Source organism: Mya arenaria, chromosome 15 (genome assembly GCF_026914265.1).
Source record: "Mya arenaria isolate MELC-2E11 chromosome 15, ASM2691426v1".
Lineage (NCBI taxonomy): Eukaryota > Metazoa > Mollusca > Bivalvia > Myida > Myidae > Mya > Mya arenaria.
In genome coordinates, this window is record NC_069136.1 from 22,926,724 (window position 1) to 22,947,327 (window position 20,604).

At 41.9% G+C, this 20,604-nt stretch overlaps 1 protein-coding gene across 1 annotated transcript in view; it reads left to right on the forward strand.

The window, feature by feature from the left end:
* LOC128219204 (von Willebrand factor D and EGF domain-containing protein-like) overlaps positions 1-19,427 on the forward strand; it is a 77,340-nt gene extending 57,913 nt beyond the window's left edge. The window contains exon 26 of the mRNA XM_052927016.1: positions 19,318-19,427. Within this exon, the coding sequence (XP_052782976.1) occupies positions 19,318-19,427 (110 nt within the window). The remainder of the gene's footprint in view (positions 1-19,317) is intronic.
* The last annotated feature ends 1,177 nt before the right edge of the window (positions 19,428-20,604 follow it).

The window sequence follows — 20,604 nt, forward strand, 5'->3', positions numbered from 1 at the left end:
ACACTGTTATGGTGCGGATGCCTTAAAAACGAGCAAGGGGACCAATGGCACTGTATCCAAGGGTTACCTGGCGGTGTGATACATTCGGGGAAACTGTTAATACTACGAGGATTTTAGTCTGGCCCCGTCCTTAGCCCAACATTGTGCGTATATGGGCAATATAAGCCCTACTGACCCCTACCATACATGTAAGGCTCGTTCTCGCAGAAACGAGCAAGGGGACCATAGGGACCTATGTCACTGTGTAGCCGAGACCTGGCCCTAGGTGATGGCACATGTGAATACCCTAGGATTTTAGGCAGGCTATGCGGGATAGGGACATGAACTCGATCCCCCATGCCAATTTGGCCCATATTCAGACACTGTTATGGTGCGGATGCCTTAAAAACGAGCAAGGGGACCAATGGCACTGTATCCAAGGGTTACCTGGCGGTGTGATACATTCGGGGAAACTGTTAATACTACGAGGATTTTAGTCTGGCCCCGTCCTTAGCCCAACATTGTGCGTATATGGGCAATATAAGCCCTACTGACCCCTACCATACATGTAAGGCTCGTTCTCGCAGAAACGAGCAAGGGGACCATAGGGACCTATGTCACTGTGTAGCCGAGACCTGGCCCTAGGTGATGGCACATGTGAATACCCTAGGATTTTAGGCAGGCTATGCGGGATAGGGACATGAAGATCCCCCATGCCAATTTGGCCCATATTCAGACACTGTTATGGTGCGGATGCCTTAAAAACGAGCAAGGGGACCAATGGCACTGTATCCAAGGGTTACCTGGCGGTGTGATACATTCGGGGAAACTGTTAATACTACGAGGATTTTAGTCTGGCCCCGTCCTTAGCCCAACATTGTGCGTATATGGGCAATATAAGCCCTACTGACCCCTACCATACATGTAAGGCTCGTTCTCGCAGAAACGAGCAAGGGGACCATAGGGACCTATGTCACTGTGTAGCCGAGACCTGGCCCTAGGTGATGGCACATGTGAATACCCTAGGATTTTAGGCAGGCTATGCGGGATAGGGACATGAACTCGATCCCCCGTGCCAATTTGGCCCATATTCAGACACTGTTATGGTGCGGATGCCTTAAAAACGAGCAAGGGGACCAATGGCACTGTATCCAAGGGTTACCTGGCGGTGTGATACATTCGGGGAAACTGTTAATACTACGAGGATTTTAGTCTGGCCCCGTCCTTAGCCCAACATTGTGCGTATATGGGCAATATAGCCCTACTGACCCCTACCATACATGTAAGGCTCGTTCTCGCAGAAACGAGCAAGGGGACCATAGGGACCTATGTCACTGTGTAGCCGAGACCTGGCCCTAGGTGATGGCACATGTGAATACCCTAGGATTTTAGGCAGGCTATGCGGGATAGGGACATGAACTCGATCCCCCGCCAATTTGGCCCATATTCAGACACTGTTATGGTGCGGATGCCTTAAAAACGAGCAAGGGGACCAATGGCACTGTATCCAAGGGTTACCTGGCGGTGTGATACATTCGGGGAAACTGTTAATACTACGAGGATTTTAGTCTGGCCCCGTCCTTAGCCCAACATTGTGCGTATATGGGCAATATCCCTACTGACCCCTACCATACATGTAAGGCTCGTTCTCGCAGAAACGAGCAAGGGGACCATAGGGACCTATGTCACTGTGTAGCCGAGACCTGGCCCTAGGTGATGGCACATGTGAATACCCTAGGATTTTAGGCAGGCTATGCGGGATAGGGACATGAACTCGACCCCCCGTGCCAATTTGGCCCATATTCAGACACTGTTATGGTGCGGATGCCTTAAAAACGAGCAAGGGGACCAATGGCACTGTATCCAAGGGTTACCTGGCGGTGTGATACATTCGGGGAAACTGTTAATACTACGAGGATTTTAGTCTGGCCCCGTCCTTAGCCCAACATTGTGCGTATATGGGCAATATAAGCCCTACTGACCCCTACCATACATGTAAGGCTCGTTCTCGCAGAAACGAGCAAGGGGACCATAGGGACCTATGTCACTGTGTAGGAGACCTGGCCCTAGGTGATGGCACATGTGAATACCCTAGGATTTTAGGCAGGCTATGCGGGATAGGGACATGAACTCGACCCCCATGCCAATTTGGCCCATATTCAGACACTGTTATGGTGCGGATGCCTTAAAAACGAGCAAGGGGACCAATGGCACTGTATCCAAGGGTTACCTGGCGGTGTGATACATTCGGGGAAACTGTTAATACTACGAGGATTTTAGTCTGGCCCCGTCCTTAGCCCAACATTGTGCGTATATGGGCAATATAAGCCCTACTGACCCTACCATACATGTAAGGCTCGTTCTCGCAGAAACGAGCAAGGGGACCATAGGGACCTATGTCACTGTGTAGCCGAGACCTGGCCCTAGGTGATGGCACATGTGAATACCCTAGGATTTTAGGCAGGCTATGCGGGATAGGGACATGAACTCGATCCCCCTGCCAATGGCCCATATTCATATTCAGACACTGTTATGGTGCGGATGCCTTAAAAACGAGCAAGGGGACCAATGGCACTGTATCCAAGGGTTACCTGGCGGTGTGATACATTCGGGGAAACTGTTAATACTACGAGGATTTTAGTCTGGCCCCGTCCTTAGCCCAACATTGTGCGTATATGGGCAATATAAGCCCTACTGACCCCTACCATACATGTAAGGCTCGTTCTCGCAGAAACGAGCAAGGGGACCATAGGGACCTATGTCACTGTGTAGCCGAGACCTGGCCCTAGGTGATGGCACATGTGAATACCCTAGGATTTTAGGCAGGCTATGCGGGATAGGGACATGAACTCGATCCCCCATGCCAATTTGGCCCATATTCAGACACTGTTATGGTGCGGATGCCTTAAAAACGAGCAAGGGGACCAATGGCACTGTATCCAAGGGTTACCTGGCGGTGTGATACATTCGGGGAAACTGTTAATACTACGAGGATTTTAGTCTGGCCCCGTCCTTAGCCCAACATTGTGCGTATATGGGCAATATAAGCCCTACTGACCCCTACCATACATGTAAGGCTCGTTCTCGCAGAAACGAGCAAGGGGACCATAGGGACCTATGTCACTGTGTAGCCGAGACCTGGCCCTAGGTGATGGCACATGTGAATACCCTAGGATTTTAGGCAGGCTATGCGGGATAGGGACATGAACTCGATCCCCCATGCCAATTTGGCCCATATTCAGACACTGTTATGGTGCGGATGCCTTAAAAACGAGCAAGGGGACCAATGGCACTGTATCCAAGGGTTACCTGGCGGTGTGATACATTCGGGGAAACTGTTAATACTACGAGGATTTTAGTCTGGCCCCGTCCTTAGCCCAACATTGTGCGTATATGGGCAATATAAGCCCTACTGACCCCTACCATACATGTAAGGCTCGTTCTCGCAGAAACGAGCAAGGGGACCATAGGGACCTATGTCACTGTGTAGCCGAGACCTGGCCCTAGGTGATGGCACATGTGAATACCCTAGGATTTTAGGCAGGCTATGCGGGATAGGGACATGAACTCGATCCCCCTGCCAATTTGGCCCATATTCAGACACTGTTATGGTGCGGATGCCTTAAAAACGAGCAAGGGGACCAATGGCACTGTATCCAAGGGTTACCTGGCGGTGTGATACATTCGGGGAAACTGTTAATACTACGAGGATTTTAGTCTGGCCCCGTCCTTAGCCCAACATTGTGCGTATATGGGCAATATAAGCCCTACTGACCCCTACCATACATGTAAGGCTCGTTCTCGCAGAAACGAGCAAGGGGACCATAGGGACCTATGTCACTGTGTAGCCGAGACCTGGCCCTAGGTGATGGCACATGTGAATACCCTAGGATTTTAGGCAGGCTATGCGGGATAGGGACATGAACTCGATCCCCCATGCCAATTTGGCCCATATTCAGACACTGTTATGGTGCGGATGCCTTAAAAACGAGCAAGGGGACCAATGGCACTGTATCCAAGGGTTACCTGGCGGTGTGATACATTCGGGGAAACTGTTAATACTACGAGGATTTTAGTCTGGCCCCGTCCTTAGCCCAACATTGTGCGTATATGGGCAATATAAGCCCTACTGACCCCTACCATACATGTAAGGCTCGTTCTCGCAGAAACGAGCAAGGGGACCATAGGGACCTATGTCACTGTGTAGCCGAGACCTGGCCCTAGGTGATGGCACATGTGAATACCCTAGGATTTTAGGCAGGCTATGCGGGATAGGGACATGAACTCGATCCCCATGCCAATTTGGCCCATATTCAGACACTGTTATGGTGCGGATGCCTTAAAAACGAGCAAGGGGACCAATGGCACTGTATCCAAGGGTTACCTGGCGGTGTGATACATTCGGGGAAACTGTTAATACTACGAGGATTTTAGTCTGGCCCCGTCCTTAGCCCAACATTGTGCGTATATGGGCAATATAAGCCCTACTGACCCCTACCATACATGTAAGGCTCGTTCTCGCAGAAACGAGCAAGGGGACCATAGGGACCTATGTCACTGTGTAGCCGAGACCTGGCCCTAGGTGATGGCACATGTGAATACCCTAGGATTTTAGGCAGGCTATGCGGGATAGGGACAAACTGACCCAAAAATTTTACCTAGGGGACATAACGATAAGTTTAGGGATGAACTAGGCCACGAGGCCTACTTTATGATCAATTTATTTCGCTGGAGCTGTTGTACTGAATAGCCGATAATAGAGCTCGAAAATTGAACTTTGCTGCTGCAAAAGCCATATTTGGGACGGACTGACCCGATTATTCGACTAAGAGGTCCTTAGAAAAAGTGTAATGATAACTAGGTTCAGGGCCTATAATGTGAACTATAGATAATAATAATACTCTTTCATGGCTCATGTTCTAGGCATTGATACGTTTGCTTAAAATTATCATGGCTTTTGCCACTATGCTAGAGTGGTCGGCATTTGGAATCTCTTCAACCTCAAATATACCATTGTATTCGGAAAAGTCTGGTTTGAGCACATTAACATGTGAGCATTGCCATTTGCCTCAATATGCTGTGATGGCTCATGTTCGAGGCATTCACGAGTTTATGTTCAATTAACATGAATATTGCCAGAGTGGTAGGAATTTGGAATCACTTCAACCTCACATAGGCCATTGATCTGGGGAAACTCTGGTCTGAGCATAATGAACGAACACATGAATATACATCGCTAAGGTGTTTGAGCACACAACATGAAAATCCCGTGTCAATAGAAAAAAAACGTTATTTTGGTAAATGAAATGTAAATTATTGAGAACACTGCGTTGGAGATTGATTAACACCGGGTTGCAGACATCAGGTTTAAAGCTGCCCTCTCACAGATTTACCGTTTTTCCATTTTTAAAAAAAAAAAATTGTCTTGGAATTGGAAAATATTGCGTAAATATCTGCTTACCAGTGATTAAAGACTGCTGACAAAAAAATCAGATCGCAGATCTTCATATTTCCATTCCAAATTTAATGTTTTATGGCTTAAAACCGTTACTAACGGTTTAAGAAAAAGGCATAAAACATAAATTTTGGGACGGAAATATGTAAAGCTGCGATCTGATCTTTAGTCAGCAGTCTTTTACCATTGGTTTGCAGATATTTACGCAAAAATATTCTCGTTCCAAGACAAAAAAAAGTTGTCAAAACGTTCAATCTGTGAGAGTACAGCTTTAAAGCTTAGCTTCAGATTTGAAATGTAGGGTGTTTCTAGCACAGTTTCGAATTTAAATTGGCCCTATATAAGAAACAGTCGTAACATAGTACCTGTTTAACAAAAACAATAGCTTTATATTTTTTAGAGACAGATATTGCCGAAATTTACCTTCAATGCCTTATAGATAGAAATTTGGGATCCCCGATTCGCATCTTACGATGAACAATCGAATGATGACTAAACGATTGACTGCTACCGAACATCCGTATTAACGGAGGGTACACAGGGGTAACATTTTGGATGGTATAAGAGGTGCAGGAGAGAAAACGGTGATTACTTACAGGGGAAAAGAGGGCTTTTCGTTTAGCAGTGTTGTTGAGTATCCAATATGTTTACTTTTAGATAAAGATAAGTAGCATTATCTTTATGTTTAGGTCTATAAACGTATGCTACATATATACAATATATTTCTTGAATGAATTATATTTAAAAATATGGTAACATTTTGTAAACTTATGAATGTGTTAGTATCCTTTCCTGAATTTGGCCATTTGAAGCGGTAATTTATCAAAGCCTGTCATTAATAAGCATACATCAAGTATATAAATATGCATTTATCACAAATCAGCATTGCTCTCCGGGATACGACATTATGTAACGGCAAACATCTTCACGGTATTCCGGGATAGTTCCAAGCCTCTGTCATGTGTATGTATTACAAAATGCACACTTTTAGAATTATTTTAGCCGCGCATTTGTTTAGGTGTTAACATATTTTCGGCTAACATGGAAGACGTCACATTCCCAATGTGACGCCATAAAATTAATGTTTTATGTCCATATAAATAAACAAATATTACACCAAAGTGCACAGTTCAAGACTGAATTTAGACATAGCGATATTATAGCGTAAGAACCCTCAAATCTCCTTATTTATTTATGCCGCATATTCTATGCTTCAAGGGGTAGACGGATCAAGACTAAGTTGTGATCCCTAGGAAATATCAAATCGTGGACCGCCCCTTACTGCAATAGCAAATCTTATTAGGGTACCCTAGGCCTCAACCCCCTTTTGGCTTTATAAGTTTAACAACATACTTTGGGATTCCATGGAAGACGGTGCACACCCAAAGGTGTTATGTCAATGTTATGATCGATATGACAGTGTATTTATGTTAATTATACAGCAGAGTCCACAGTTTAGGGCTTCACACACTTTGACCAGCCCAATTGCGTTCATACCCCGATAATGACATCAACCCAGCAATTCATTCCTTAAGTAAATACTAAAGTCCACTGTTGTTTACGGCCATCACACAATAAGGTGTAGACATCGTAATAACCCTAAATACAAATAAAAGCTGGACCTATTTATTTATTTAATTGCCTATGACAGGCACACTTATATACACACATTAAACACGCATTAAGAACCAAATGTATGTCCCTATCTCGAATAGCCTTTCGAAAAAGTTATTCACATAAGGCCTCACCAAGAGCCAGGTCTCAGTTACACTGTGATATTGGTCGATATGGTACCCTTGGTCATTGTAAGGATTCCGCAACATAAAGGGTAAGTATGTGGGTCAGGTAGGTGTTGGAAGCTTATTTCATGTCCCTATCCCGCATTATCACCCTAAAATCCTAAGTGATTCACATACAGAATGTGTAAGGAAGCATTACTGAAAAGATTTCTTAAATGAAATGAAGTATTTTTTTTAACGATTCTTGAATGAAATAATGAACTATTGGTGTAAATATAAGGAATTAATTGCGAGCTTGATATCATTATCGGGGTATGAACGCAATTGGGCTTGTCAAAGTGTGTGGAGTTCGAACCCTGCAATTCATTTCTTAAGTAAATACTAAAGTGCACTGTCGTTTACGGCCATCACACAATTAGGTGTTAACACCGTAGTAACTCTAAATACAAATAAAAGCTGGACCTATTTATTTATTTAATTGCCTATGACAGGCACACTTATATACACACATTAAACACGCATTAAGAACCAAATGTATGTCCCTATCTCGAATAGTCTTTCGAAAATCCGAAGTTATTCACATAAGGCCTCACCAAGGGCCAGGTCTCAGTTACACTGTGATATTGGTCGATATGGTACCCTTGTTCGTTGTAAGGATTCCGCAACATAAAGGGTAAGTATGTGGGTCAGGTAGGTGTTGGAAGCTTATTTCATGTCCCTATCCCGCATTATCACCCTACAATCCTAAGTGATTCACATATGCCATAAACTTAATCCAGTCTCGGCTATACAGTGGCAATGGTCCCTATGGTTCGCTTGCTTGTTTTAAGGTTATCGCACCATAACAGTTGTATATTGGATATTAGGTATTGGGAGTCTTATCATGTCCTATCCTGCATAACTTGCCTAAAATCCTAGGTTATTCAAATATATGCCATCATTTGGTGCAAGGTCTCGGCTGATCAGTGACATATGTCCATATTGTCGCAGTGCACGTTTTAATGTTTCCACACAATAACAAACAATAACGCTGCAAGAATATCGGGTAAATTACTAATATGCATAATGGGCATATTTTATGTCCCTATCCCGCATAGCATAGGATATTTTCATGTTTCAACACCGAGTATGGCCAGGTCTCGGCTAAACGGTGACATAGGTCGCTATGGTCTCCTTTCTCGTTTAAAGGTTTCCGCACCATAACATGTTAGTAATGCCAGGTAGGCATTGGAAGTAGTTTTCATGTCCCTATCTAGCCTAGCATAAGTTGCCTAGGTTGATCCATATACCATCACTTCAAGCCAAATATTGGCTACAAAGTGTCATAGGTTACTACTCATTGTAATGTTATCGCACCATAAAAGTTGTATATTGGCTAAATAGTACTTGGGATTCTTTTAAATGCCCCTTTCCCGCAAAATCTGCCTTAAATCCTAACTAATTCACATATGGAATCATCTGGGGTAAAGTCTCGGCTACACAGTGACTAAGGTCGCTATGATCTCTTTGAGTGTTGTAAGGTTTCCGCACCATAACCTGCCAGAATATAAATACATAACTAAATATCCATTAGGAGCAAATTTCATGTCCCTATCCCGCATAGCCTGCATAAATTCCTATGATATTCATATGTTCACTCACCGTGTATGGCCAGGTCGCGATTTGGGACGCTATGGTATATGTGTTCGTGTTCATGTTTTCGCTGTTTGTTATTAATGCAATGAAGGCATTTGGAGCTTATTTCATGCCCCTTTCCCTCGAAGCCTGCCTAAAATTCTTGGTAATTCAGCGATGTTATCACTTAAAGCGAGGACTGGGCTACAAAGTGCCATAGGTCCCTTCGTGCGCTTGCTCGTGTTAAGGGTTTCGCACCGTTTTAGTTGTATATTGGGTAAATAGGAATTGAGAGTCATTTTCATTTCCCTATCCTGCATAACCTGCCTATATATTCACATAAACCATCATCTGGGAAAGGTCAAGTATACTTAGTAACGTAAGTCACTATGTCCCCTTACTCGTTTTAAGGTTTCCGCGCAATGCCAGATTATGAGGGAAATAGACATTGGTAGCCTTTCCATGTCCCTTTCCTGCATAGCCTGCCTAGGACTAGGTCTTAGCTACACGCTGACATAGGTCGTTATGGTCCACTTGCTCGTTGTAATGTTTCCGCACCATAACTTGTAATGAATATGTGGCAAATAGGCATTGGGAGCATTTCCCATGTCTCTATCTCGCATAGCATGCCTACAATACGAGGTTATTCATATGAAGTATCACATAGGACAAGATCTCGTCTATAAGGTGACATAGGTTGCTATGGTCCCGTTTGTCGTTTTAAGGTTTCTGAACCATAACATGTAACGAATATGTGTCAAATAGACATTGGGAGCCTTTTCCATGTCCCCATCACACATAGCCGGCCTAAAATCCTGTTATATCACCTAAGACTAGGTTTCGGCTAAACGATGACATAGGTCGCTTTGGTCCCGTTTCTCGTTTGTTTTAAGTTTTCTGCACCATAATATGTAATGAATATAGGTCAAAAGCCATTGGGAGCATTTTCCTAGTCCCCAACTCGCATAGCATGCCTAATATCCTAGGTTATTCATATGCACTATGTCCTAGGACTAGGTCTCGACTACATTATGGCACAGGTCGATATGGTACCCTTGATCGTTTTAATTTTTCCTCGCGATTACCAGTTAATAACTCTGCCGCAAATAGGAATATGGAGCCTTTTCCATGTCCCTATCACGCATAGTCTGCCTAAAATAATAGGTTACTCATATATTCTATCACCTACGACTAGGTCTCGTCTATAAGGTGAAATAGGTCGATATGGTCCCGTTTCTCGTTTTAAGGTTTCTGCACCATAGCATATAATGAATATGAGTCAAATTGACATTGGGAGCCTTTTCCGCGTCACCATCCCACATACCCTGCCTAAAATCCTAGGTTATTCATATCTAAGATTAGGTTTCTGCTAAACAATGACATAGGTCGCTTTGGTCCCGTTTCTTGTTTTAAGTTTTCTGCATCATAACATGTAATGAATATGAAGCAAATGAGCATTGGGACCCTTTTTCCATAACCCCATCTCGCATAGCCTGCCTAAAATCCTAGGTACATTTTAATTTAAATGCATTATCACATAGGACTAGGTCTAAGATACACGCTGACATAGGTCGCTATGGTCTCCTTGTCTGTTTCAAGGTTTCTGCACCATAATCTTTAATGAGTATGAGGTAAAATAGGCATTGTGAGCCTTTTCCATGTCCCAATCTCGCATAGCCTGCCTAAAATCCTTTGTAATTCATATGTACTAACATATTGGATTAGGTCTAAGCAACGAGCTGACATCCGTCGCTGTGGTCCCCTGGCTCGTTTTAAGGTTTCAGCACCATAACCTGTAATGAATATGAGGTAAAAATAGGCATTGGGAGCCTTTTCCATGTCTCTATCTCGCACAATCTGCCTAAAATCCTAGGTAATTCATAAATACTAGCACCTAGGACTAGGTCTAAGATACAAGCTGACATAGGTCGCTATGGTCTCCTTGTCTGTTTCAAGGTTTCTGCACCATAATCTTTAATGAGTATGAGGTAAAATAGGCATTGTGAGCCTTTTCCATGTCCCAATCTCGCATAGCCTGCCTAAAATCCTTTGTAATTCATATGTACTAACATATTGGATTAGGTCTAAGCAACGAGCTGACATCCGTCGCTGTGGTCCCCTGGCTCGTTTTAAGGTTTCAGCACCATAACCTGTAATGAATATGAGGTAAAAATAGGCATTGGGAGCCTTTTCCATGTCTCTATCTCGCACAATCTGCCTAAAATCCTAGGTAATTCATAAATACTAGCACCTAGGACTAGGTCTAAGATACAAGCTGACATAGGTCGCTATGGTCCCCTTGCTCGTTTTAAAGTTTCTGCACCATAACATGTAATGAATATTAGACAAATTGAAAATGGGAGCCTTTTCCATGTCCCTATCTTGCATAGCCTGCCTAAAATCCTAGGTAATTTATATATACTATCACCTAGGGCTAGGTCTACGCAACGAACTGTCATAGGGCGCTATGGTCCACTTGATCGTTTTAAGGTTTTTCACCATAACATTTAACAAATAGGCATAAGGGGCCATTTTCCATGTTCCCTATATCGCATAGCCTGCTTAAAATTATAGGTAATTCATATGTACTATCACCTAGGACTAGGTCTAATCAACAAGCTGACAAAGGTCGCTTTCGTTCCCTAGCTCGTTTTGAGGTTTTTGCACAATAACATTTAATGAATTTGGCATTGAGAGCATTGACCATGTCCCTATCACGCATAGCCTGCCGAAAATCTTACGTTATTCATATGTACTATCATCTAGGACTCGGTCTCTGCTACATGGTGACATAGGTCGCTATTGTCCCCTTGCTTGTTTTAAGGTTTCTGCACCAAAACATGTATAGAATATGAATCAAATATACATTGGGAGCCTTTTCCACGTTCCTATCTCGCATAGCATACCTAAAATCCTAGGTTATTCATATGTACTATCACCTAGGACTAGGTCTTGGCTACATGATGACAAAGGGCGATATGATCCCCATGCTCTTTTAAGGTTTCCGCACCATAACATGCAATGAATATGAGACAAATAGGCATTGGGAGCATTTTCCATATCCCTATCTCGCATAGTCTGCCTAAAATCTTAAATATTCATATGTACTATCACCTAGGACTAGGTTTAAGATACACGCTCACATAGGTCGGTATGGTTTCCTTGCTCGTTTGAAGGTTTTTGCACCATACCATTTAATGAATATGAGGTAAAAATAGGCATCGTGAGCCTTTATCATGTCCTTATCTCGCACACCCTGCCTAAAATCCTAGGTAGTTCATATGTACTTTCACCTAGGATAAGGTCTATACACGCTGATATAGGTCGCTGTGGTCCCCTTGCTGGTTTTAAGGTTTCTGCACCATAACATTTAATGAATATGAGGCAAATAGGGATTGGGACCCTTTTCCTTGTCCCTATCTCGTATAGCCTGCCTTAAATCCTAGATAATTCATGTGTACTATCACCTAGGACTAGGTCTCGGCTACACGCTGACATAGTTCGCTATGGCCCCCTTGCTTGTTTTAAGGTTAATGCATCATAACATGTAATAATATGAGGCAAATAGGGATTTGGAGCCTTTTCCATGTCCCTATCTCGCATAGCCTGCCGAAAATCCTGGTAATACATATATACTATCACATAGGACTAGGTTTAATCCACGAGCTGACATAGGTCGCTATTGTCCCTTTGCACGTTTTAAGGTTTCTGCACCGTAACATTTAATGAATATGAGTTAAAAATAAGCATTTGGGGCCTTTTCCATATCACTTTCTCGCACAATCTGACTTAAATCTTAGGTAATTCATATGTACTATCACCTAGGACTAGGTTTAAGCAACGACCTGCCATAGGTCACTATGGTCCCTTTGCTCGTTTTAAAGTTTTTGCACCATAACATGTAATGAATATGAGGGAAATAGGCATTGGGAGCCTTTTCCATGTCCCTATCACCCATAGTCTACCTAAAATCCTAGGTAATTAATATGTACTATCACCTAGGTCTTGGTCTAAGCTACACGCTGACATAGGGCGGTATGGTCCCCTTGCTCGTTTGAAGGTTTTTGCACAATAACATGTAATGAATATTAGGACAATGGACCTTGAGAGCATTATCCTTGTCCCTATCTCGCACAGACTGCCTAAAATCCTAGATAATTCATATGTACTATCATCTTGTACTAGGTCTGTCCTACATGGTGACATAGGTCGCTTTGGTCACCTTGCTCATTATAAGGTTTCCGCAACAAAACATGTATATAATATGAATCAAACATGCATTGCGAGCCTTTTCCATGTTCCTATCTCGCATAGCATGCCTAAAATCCTAGGTTATTCATATGTACTATTACCTAGGACTAGGTCTCGGCTGCATGATGACAAAGGTCGATATGGTCCCGATGCTCGTTTTAAGGTTTCCGCACCATAACATGTAATGAATATTAGACAATTATACATTGGGAGCCTTTTCCATGTCCCTATCTCGCGTAGCCTGCCAAAAATCTTAGGTTATTCGTATGTACTATCACCTAGGACTAGGTCTGAGAAACAAGCTGACATAGGTCGGTATGGTCTCCTTGCTCGTTTAAAGGTTTCTGCACCGTAACATTTAGTGAATATGAGGTAAAAATAGGCACCGCGAGCCTTTTCCATGTCCATATCTCGCATAGCCTGCCGAAAATCCTAGGTGATTCATATGTACTATCACATAGGACAAGATCTAAGCTACATCTTGACATAGGTCACTTTGGTCCCCTTAATTGTTTTAAGGTTTTTGCACAATAACATGTAATAAATGTGAGGCAAATTGGCATTGGCAGCATTTTTCATGTCCCTATCTCGCATAGCCTGCCTAAAATCCTAAGTAATTCATATGTACTATCATCTAGGACTAGGTTTAAGCAACGAGCTGACATAGGTCGCTATGGTCCCCTTGTTTTTTTATGGGTTCTACACCATAACATTTAATAAATATGAGGTAAAAATAGTCCTTTGGAGCCTTTTCCATGTCACTTTCTCGTACAACAATCTGCCTACAATCCTAGGTAATCCATATGTACTATCACCTAGAACTAGGTCTAAGCAACAAACTGTCATAGGTCTATATGGTCCCCTTGCTCGTTTTAAGTTTTCTTCACCATAACATGTAATGAAAATAAGGCAAATAGGCATAAGAGGCCATTTTCCATGTCCCTATATCGCATAGCCTGCCTACAATCCTAGGTAATTTATATGTACCATCACCTAGGGCTAGGTCTAAGCAACGAGTTGACATAGGTCGCTATGATCCCCTTAATTATTTGCGCCAGAACATGTAATAAATGTGAGGCAAATTGGCATTTGGAACATTTTTCATGTCCCTATCTCGCATAGCCTGCCTAATATACTAGGTAATTTGTATGTACTATGATCTAGGACTAGGTTCAAACAACAAACAGACATAGGTCGCAATGGTCCCCGTGCTCGTTTTAAGGTTTCTGTACCATAACATTTAATGAATAAGGGGTAATTATAGGCATTCAGAGTCTTTTCCATGTCCCTATCTCGCACAATCTGCCTAAAATCCTAGGTAATTTATACATACTATCACCTAGGACTAGGTCTAAGCTACACGCTGACATAGGCCGCTATGGTCCCCTTGCTCGTTTTAAGGTTTTTGAACCATAACATGTAATGAATATGAGGCAAATAGGTATAAGGGGCCTTTTTCGTGTCCCTATATCGCATAGCCTGCCTAAAATCCTAGATAATTCATATGTACTATCACCTAGGACTAGGTCTAAGCAACGAGCTGACATAGGTCGCTTTGGTCCCCTTGCTTGTTTAAGGTTTTTGCAACATAACATGTAATGAATATGAGGTAAAAATAGGCATTTTGAGTCTTTCCCATGTCCCTATCACGCACAATCTGCCTAAAATCCTAGATAATTCATATGTACTATCTCCTAGGACTAGGTCTAAGCGTCACGCTGACATAGGTCGCTGTGGTCCCCTTACTCGTTTTAAGGATTCTGAACTATAACGTGTAATGAATATTAGTCAAATAGGCATTGGGATCCTTTTCCATGTCCCTATCTCGTATAGCCTGCCTAAAATCGTAACTAATTCATATGTACTTTTACCTAGGACTAGGTCTAAGCCACACGCTGACATAGTTCGCTATGGTCCACATGCTCGTTTTAAGGTTAATGCACCATAACATGTAATAATATGAGGCTAATTGGCATTGGGAGCCTTTTCCATGTCCGTATATCGCATAGCCTGCCTAAAATCCTAGGTAATTCATATGTACTATCACTTAGGATTAGGTCTAAGCTACACGCTTACATAGGTTGCTATGGTCCCCTTGCTCGTTTTAAGGTTTCTGCACCATAACATTTATTGAATATGAGGTAAAAACAGTCATTTGGAGCCTTTTCCATGTCCCTTTCTCGCAAAGCCTTTCTTAATTCCTAGGTAATTCATATATTCTATCACCTAGGATTAGGTCTATGCTACACGCTAACATAGGTCGCTGCTCGTTTTAAGGTTTCTGCACCATAACATGTAATGAATATGAGACAAATAGGGATTGGGAGCCTTTTCCATGTTCCTATCTCGTATAGCCTGCCTATAATCCTAGGTAATTCATATGTACTATCACCTAGGACTAGATCTAAGTCACACACTGACATAGTTCGCTATGGTCCCGTTGCTCGTTTTAAGGTTAATGCACCATAACTTGTAATAAGAAGAGGCAAATAGGCATTAGGAGCCTTTTCCATGTCCCTATATCGCATAGCCTGCCTAAAATCCTAGGTAATTCATATGTACTATCACCTAGGACTAGGTCTAAGCAACGAGCTGACATAGGTCGCTATGGTCCCCTTCCTCTTAAATTTTTAATGGTTTCTGCACCATACCATGTAATAACATTAAATGAATATGAGGTAAAAATAGGCATTTGGAGCCTTTTCCATGTCACTTTATCGCACAATCTGCCTAAAATCCTATATAATTCATATGTACTATCACCTGGGAATAGGTCTAAGCAACGAACTGGCATAGGTCGGTTTGGTCCCCTTGCTCGTTTTAAGGTTTTTGCACAATAACATGCAATGAATATGAGGAAAATAGGCATTGGGAGCCTTTTCCATGCCCCTATCACTCATAGCCTACCTAAAATTCTAGGTAATTCTTTTGTTCTATCACCTAGAATTAGGTCTAAGCTACACACTAACATAGGTCGCTGTGGTCCCCTTGCTCTTTTAAGGTTTCTGCACCATAACATGTAATGAATATGAGGCAAAAAGGGATTGAAAGCCGTTTCCATGTCCCTATCTCGTATAGCCTGCCTAAAATCCTAGGTAATTCATATGAACTATCACCTAGGACTAGGTCTAAGCCACACGCTGACATAGTTCGCTATGGTCCCCTTGCTCGTTTTAAGGTTAATGCACCATAACATGTAATAATAAGAGGCAAATAGGTATTGGGAGCCTTTTCCATGTCCCTAAATCGCATAGCCTGCCTAAAACCCTAGGTAATTCATATGTACTATCACCTAGGACTTGGTCTAAGCAACGAGCTGACAAAGGTCGCTATGGTGACGTATGGTCCCCTTAATTATTTAAAGGTTTCTGCACCATACCATGTAATAAATGTGAGGCAAATTGGCATTGGGGGCATTTTTTATGTCCCTATCTCACATAGCCTGCCTAAAATCCTAGGTAATTCATATGTACTATCATCTAGGACTAGGTTCAAGCAACGAGCTGACATAGGTCGCTATGGTCCCCTTGCTCGTTCTTAGGTTTCTGCACCATAACATTTAATGAATATGAGGTAAAAATAGTAGGGATGCAAACGAATATTCGAATATTCGATCAAAAGAATGGTATTCGAATATTAAAATCGGTATTCGAATATTCGTTTATTTTTTACTTTTTTTCTAAATTTTGTTCCATCTTGAACATTTATTTAACATTTATATTTAAAGATTAAAACGCTCTAATTTACCCTCGTTTCGTCAATACACCCACGCATGTCACCAATTATCGAGGCGCGAGCATCTAGACAATACACAGTGGCGCGTCAAGTGTCAATTAAGGCCCATCATCATGGCGAAATAAACAAATAATTTTACGTGTGCCGTCCCCAGCCAATTAGCGGCAATGAAATAAATAAAGTTGAAAGGGGATTGGAACCTATTTTAAACGATGCCAATTAAGGGTTCGTCATGTCAGCAATAACACAAAATATTTCTTTTGTATGTCAATTAAACTGAGCAATGTAGCTAAAATCGCACTGAATATAATGCGCATAAAATTTGATGTCCATCATTCCTTGTGCATAAGCTCTCTCGAACTGTTCGGAAATAAATATAACAAATACACGTAAACAAAATAATCGACAAAATGCTTGCTTCATCTGAAGTTTGGAATAATTTCACGCGGTCTGTAGACAAGAAAACAGTGTCGTGCAAGTTGTGCAGTGTTAGTCTTACGTACTTGGGAACTACCACAAATCTATGGAATCATGTGAAAGGAAAACATCCGGTGAAGATGCCATGACCTTGACTTTTGATATATCGACGTAGTTTTTGTAACGAAACAATATGACATACTAGTATAATTCTAGATAACATATGCAAAGTTATTTTGAAATTGCACAATAAAGCCACTACACGTATTACAGACGACGTCATACAATCCGACATCAATAAAATTATTCGGCAAATGTCATACCGGAAGTCATTATTTGGAACGCAAATGATCGATGCAATATAGAAGTTTTTAGACAATCTTGCCTGTGATCGAATATTCGAATATTCGATCAAAAAAATTACCGAATATTCGAATATCAATTTTGCCATTCGTTTGCATCCCTAAAAAATAGGCATTTGGAGCCTTTTCCATGTCACTTTCTGTCACAATCTGCCTAAAATCCTAGGTAATTCATATGTACTATCACCTAGGAATAGGTCTAAGCAACGAACTGGCATAGGTCGCTATGGTCCCCTTGCTCGTTTTAAGGTTTCTTCACCATAACATGTAATGAATATGAGGCAAATAGGCATAAGGGGCCTTTCCCATGTCCCTATATTGCATAGCCTGCCTAAAATCCTAGATAATTCATATGTACTACCACCTAGAAAAAGATCTAAGTAACAAGCTGACATAGGTCGCTTTTGTCCCCTTGCTCGTTTTAAGGTGTTTGCACAATAACATGTAATGAATATGAGGGAAATAGCCATTGGGAGACTTTTCCATGCCCCTATCACTCATAGCCTACCTAAAATCCTAGGTAATTCATATGTACTATCACCTAGGACTAGGTCTAAGATTCACACTGATATAGGGCGCTATGGTCCCCTTGCTTGTTTGAAGGTTTTTGCACCATAACATGTAATGGATATGAGGAAAATATACATTGGGAGCCTTTTCTAAGTCCCTATCTCGCATAGCCTGCATAAAATCCTAGGTTAGTCATATGTACTATCACCTAGGACTAGGTCTCTGCTACATGGTGACATAGGTCGCTTTGGTCACGTTTCTCGTTTTATGGTTTTTGCACCATAACATGTCATTTATAAGAGGCAAATAGGCATTGGGAGCCTTTTCCATGTACGTATCTCGCATAGCCTGCTTAAAATCTTAGGTTATTCATATGTACTATCAACTAGAACTAGGTCTCGGCTACATGGTGACATATGTCGATATGGTCCCCTTGCTTGTTTTAAGTGTCCGTGTCATAACCAGTTAATGAATATGCGGCAAATAGACATTGGGGGTCTATTCTATGTTCCTCTACCGCAAAGCCTGTCTAAAATCCTAGGTTATTCACAAATACTATTACCTAGGCCTAGTCCTCGGCTACACGATGACATAGGTCGTTATGGTCTATATGCTCATTTTGAGGTTTCCGCACCATAGTTATACCATTTTATGCGATAAATAGTCATTTGGAACCTATGTCATCTCCTTATTCCGCTTATTCAGCCTGAATTCCTAGGAAATTAACATGTTCTATCACCCATGGCCATGTTTTGGCCACACGGTGACATTGATCGCTATGGTCCCATCGCTGATTTTAAGGTTTCCCCTGTATATGAGTTACTGACTATGTGGTTAATTGAGTAACACAAAAAATAACACGTATACTTTACTTTTAATTATAAACCAACGTTTCGGCGTGTTTTTTTACTGACTATGTGGCAAATAGCTATTATGTGCCTATATTCAAATACGGCATTGCCGGCCTAAAATCCTAGGTTATTCACATTCAACTTTTACCTATGGTAAGGTCTTGCCCCCACAGTGTTATATGTATCATATCCAGGAATAAGAGACTCTTAATACTACTAGTATACTGATCTGACAATATATGGAGATACGGTGCTAGCACCGCATCACCGCGGTGATATGGTGATACGGTGCTACGGTGCTAACTTCACGCACATCTTTCTTTAGCAGTTTTCTTAATCGAGCGTAAATTAAAATAAATTAGAGTTAAATTAAAATTACCTAAATGTGTTTCCGTCCTTTGCAGGTATGGGTGCATGTCAATGTGGACGTACCCACCGGAACCAATGTGTCGCCTGTGACCATATGGACCAATGCGGCAACAAGCCCTGGATCTTTGGACCGCCGATGGCCTAGGGACCACTTGTATATTTATATACCCCGTCGATGGCCTTCCCTGAGGCAGGGGCGCACTACATGAGGTGTAGTGAATGTAACCGTTTATAAGCGTCAACATGGACACTTAAAAGCATTAGAATAGCGTCAATTGTATTTCTCTATTTCTTCGTTTCTTATCATCGATCTTGTCACTTAAATTATCAACATACGGTATCAATAAAATATTTTTCGTCTGAGTTTTATCTTATATATCGTTACTTCGGAAGCCCTTTATAATAAGAAGTTTTGCAGTGTGACGTTGCGGTACACTTCCAGAATAAAAGGTGCGAAAATAATACACGGCTTTATATCAATTGCGACTAGAAACAAAGAACAACAACTAGATTTGAGCCCTTGATGGGAAAATTGTATCTGGCTTGGCTGCCGAATTTATAGCTTTAGCCGAGCTGACGTATTTGTTTTATAATATATATAATTCTGTGGCTTTACATAGTGTCCACTTTGTACTAAGGGATTTCAGGAGCACAAGGATATGTGTTCGGGCACGTCGTGCTGAAAAGTGTGGATAGTTATCATGAATTCCGGATGAGTATTCCGAAAGGCAAACAAAAAAAAGGTCGGGGAAAAATCTAAGTCAGGCCTAAACTATGGGTCACCAATAGAAATGCGGAACGATGTCCAAAATCGAACATCAAGGCGTTCAACCACAGCGGACTGTCATGTACATGTACATGAATTTTGAAGAAAAACTTACACAGTGTCTACGAGTTGTCAAAAACGCTCAAAATTAAATCCGTCCAGTACCTGGTGCACTACATGACACAAGTTGCATCTTGCCCGTCAGATGTCTTACATTGGAGTATTGAACGACTTTTGTACAACATGGACAAGGAAAGCAGACGACAAAAGACAACAATGTAAGCAACGTTTTACAACTCTTCACAGTTGAGTTCGTTAGACATATGAGAGTAATGACGACATCAGTAAGACTTAAAACAACATGAAAGGTTACGTCTCTTGAACTTTACCTGTTCATGGAGAAACGAATGACGTACGAAATTCGTGTGACGGTGTGACGGGGAATTGTTCCCCTGGATCAGGGTTTCGACATAACTTGTGAGCTGCATCACTAAGATACGAGTAATCCATGCGCCGAGGATTCCCAATAATCGTACAATTTTTCCCATGAGTGTAC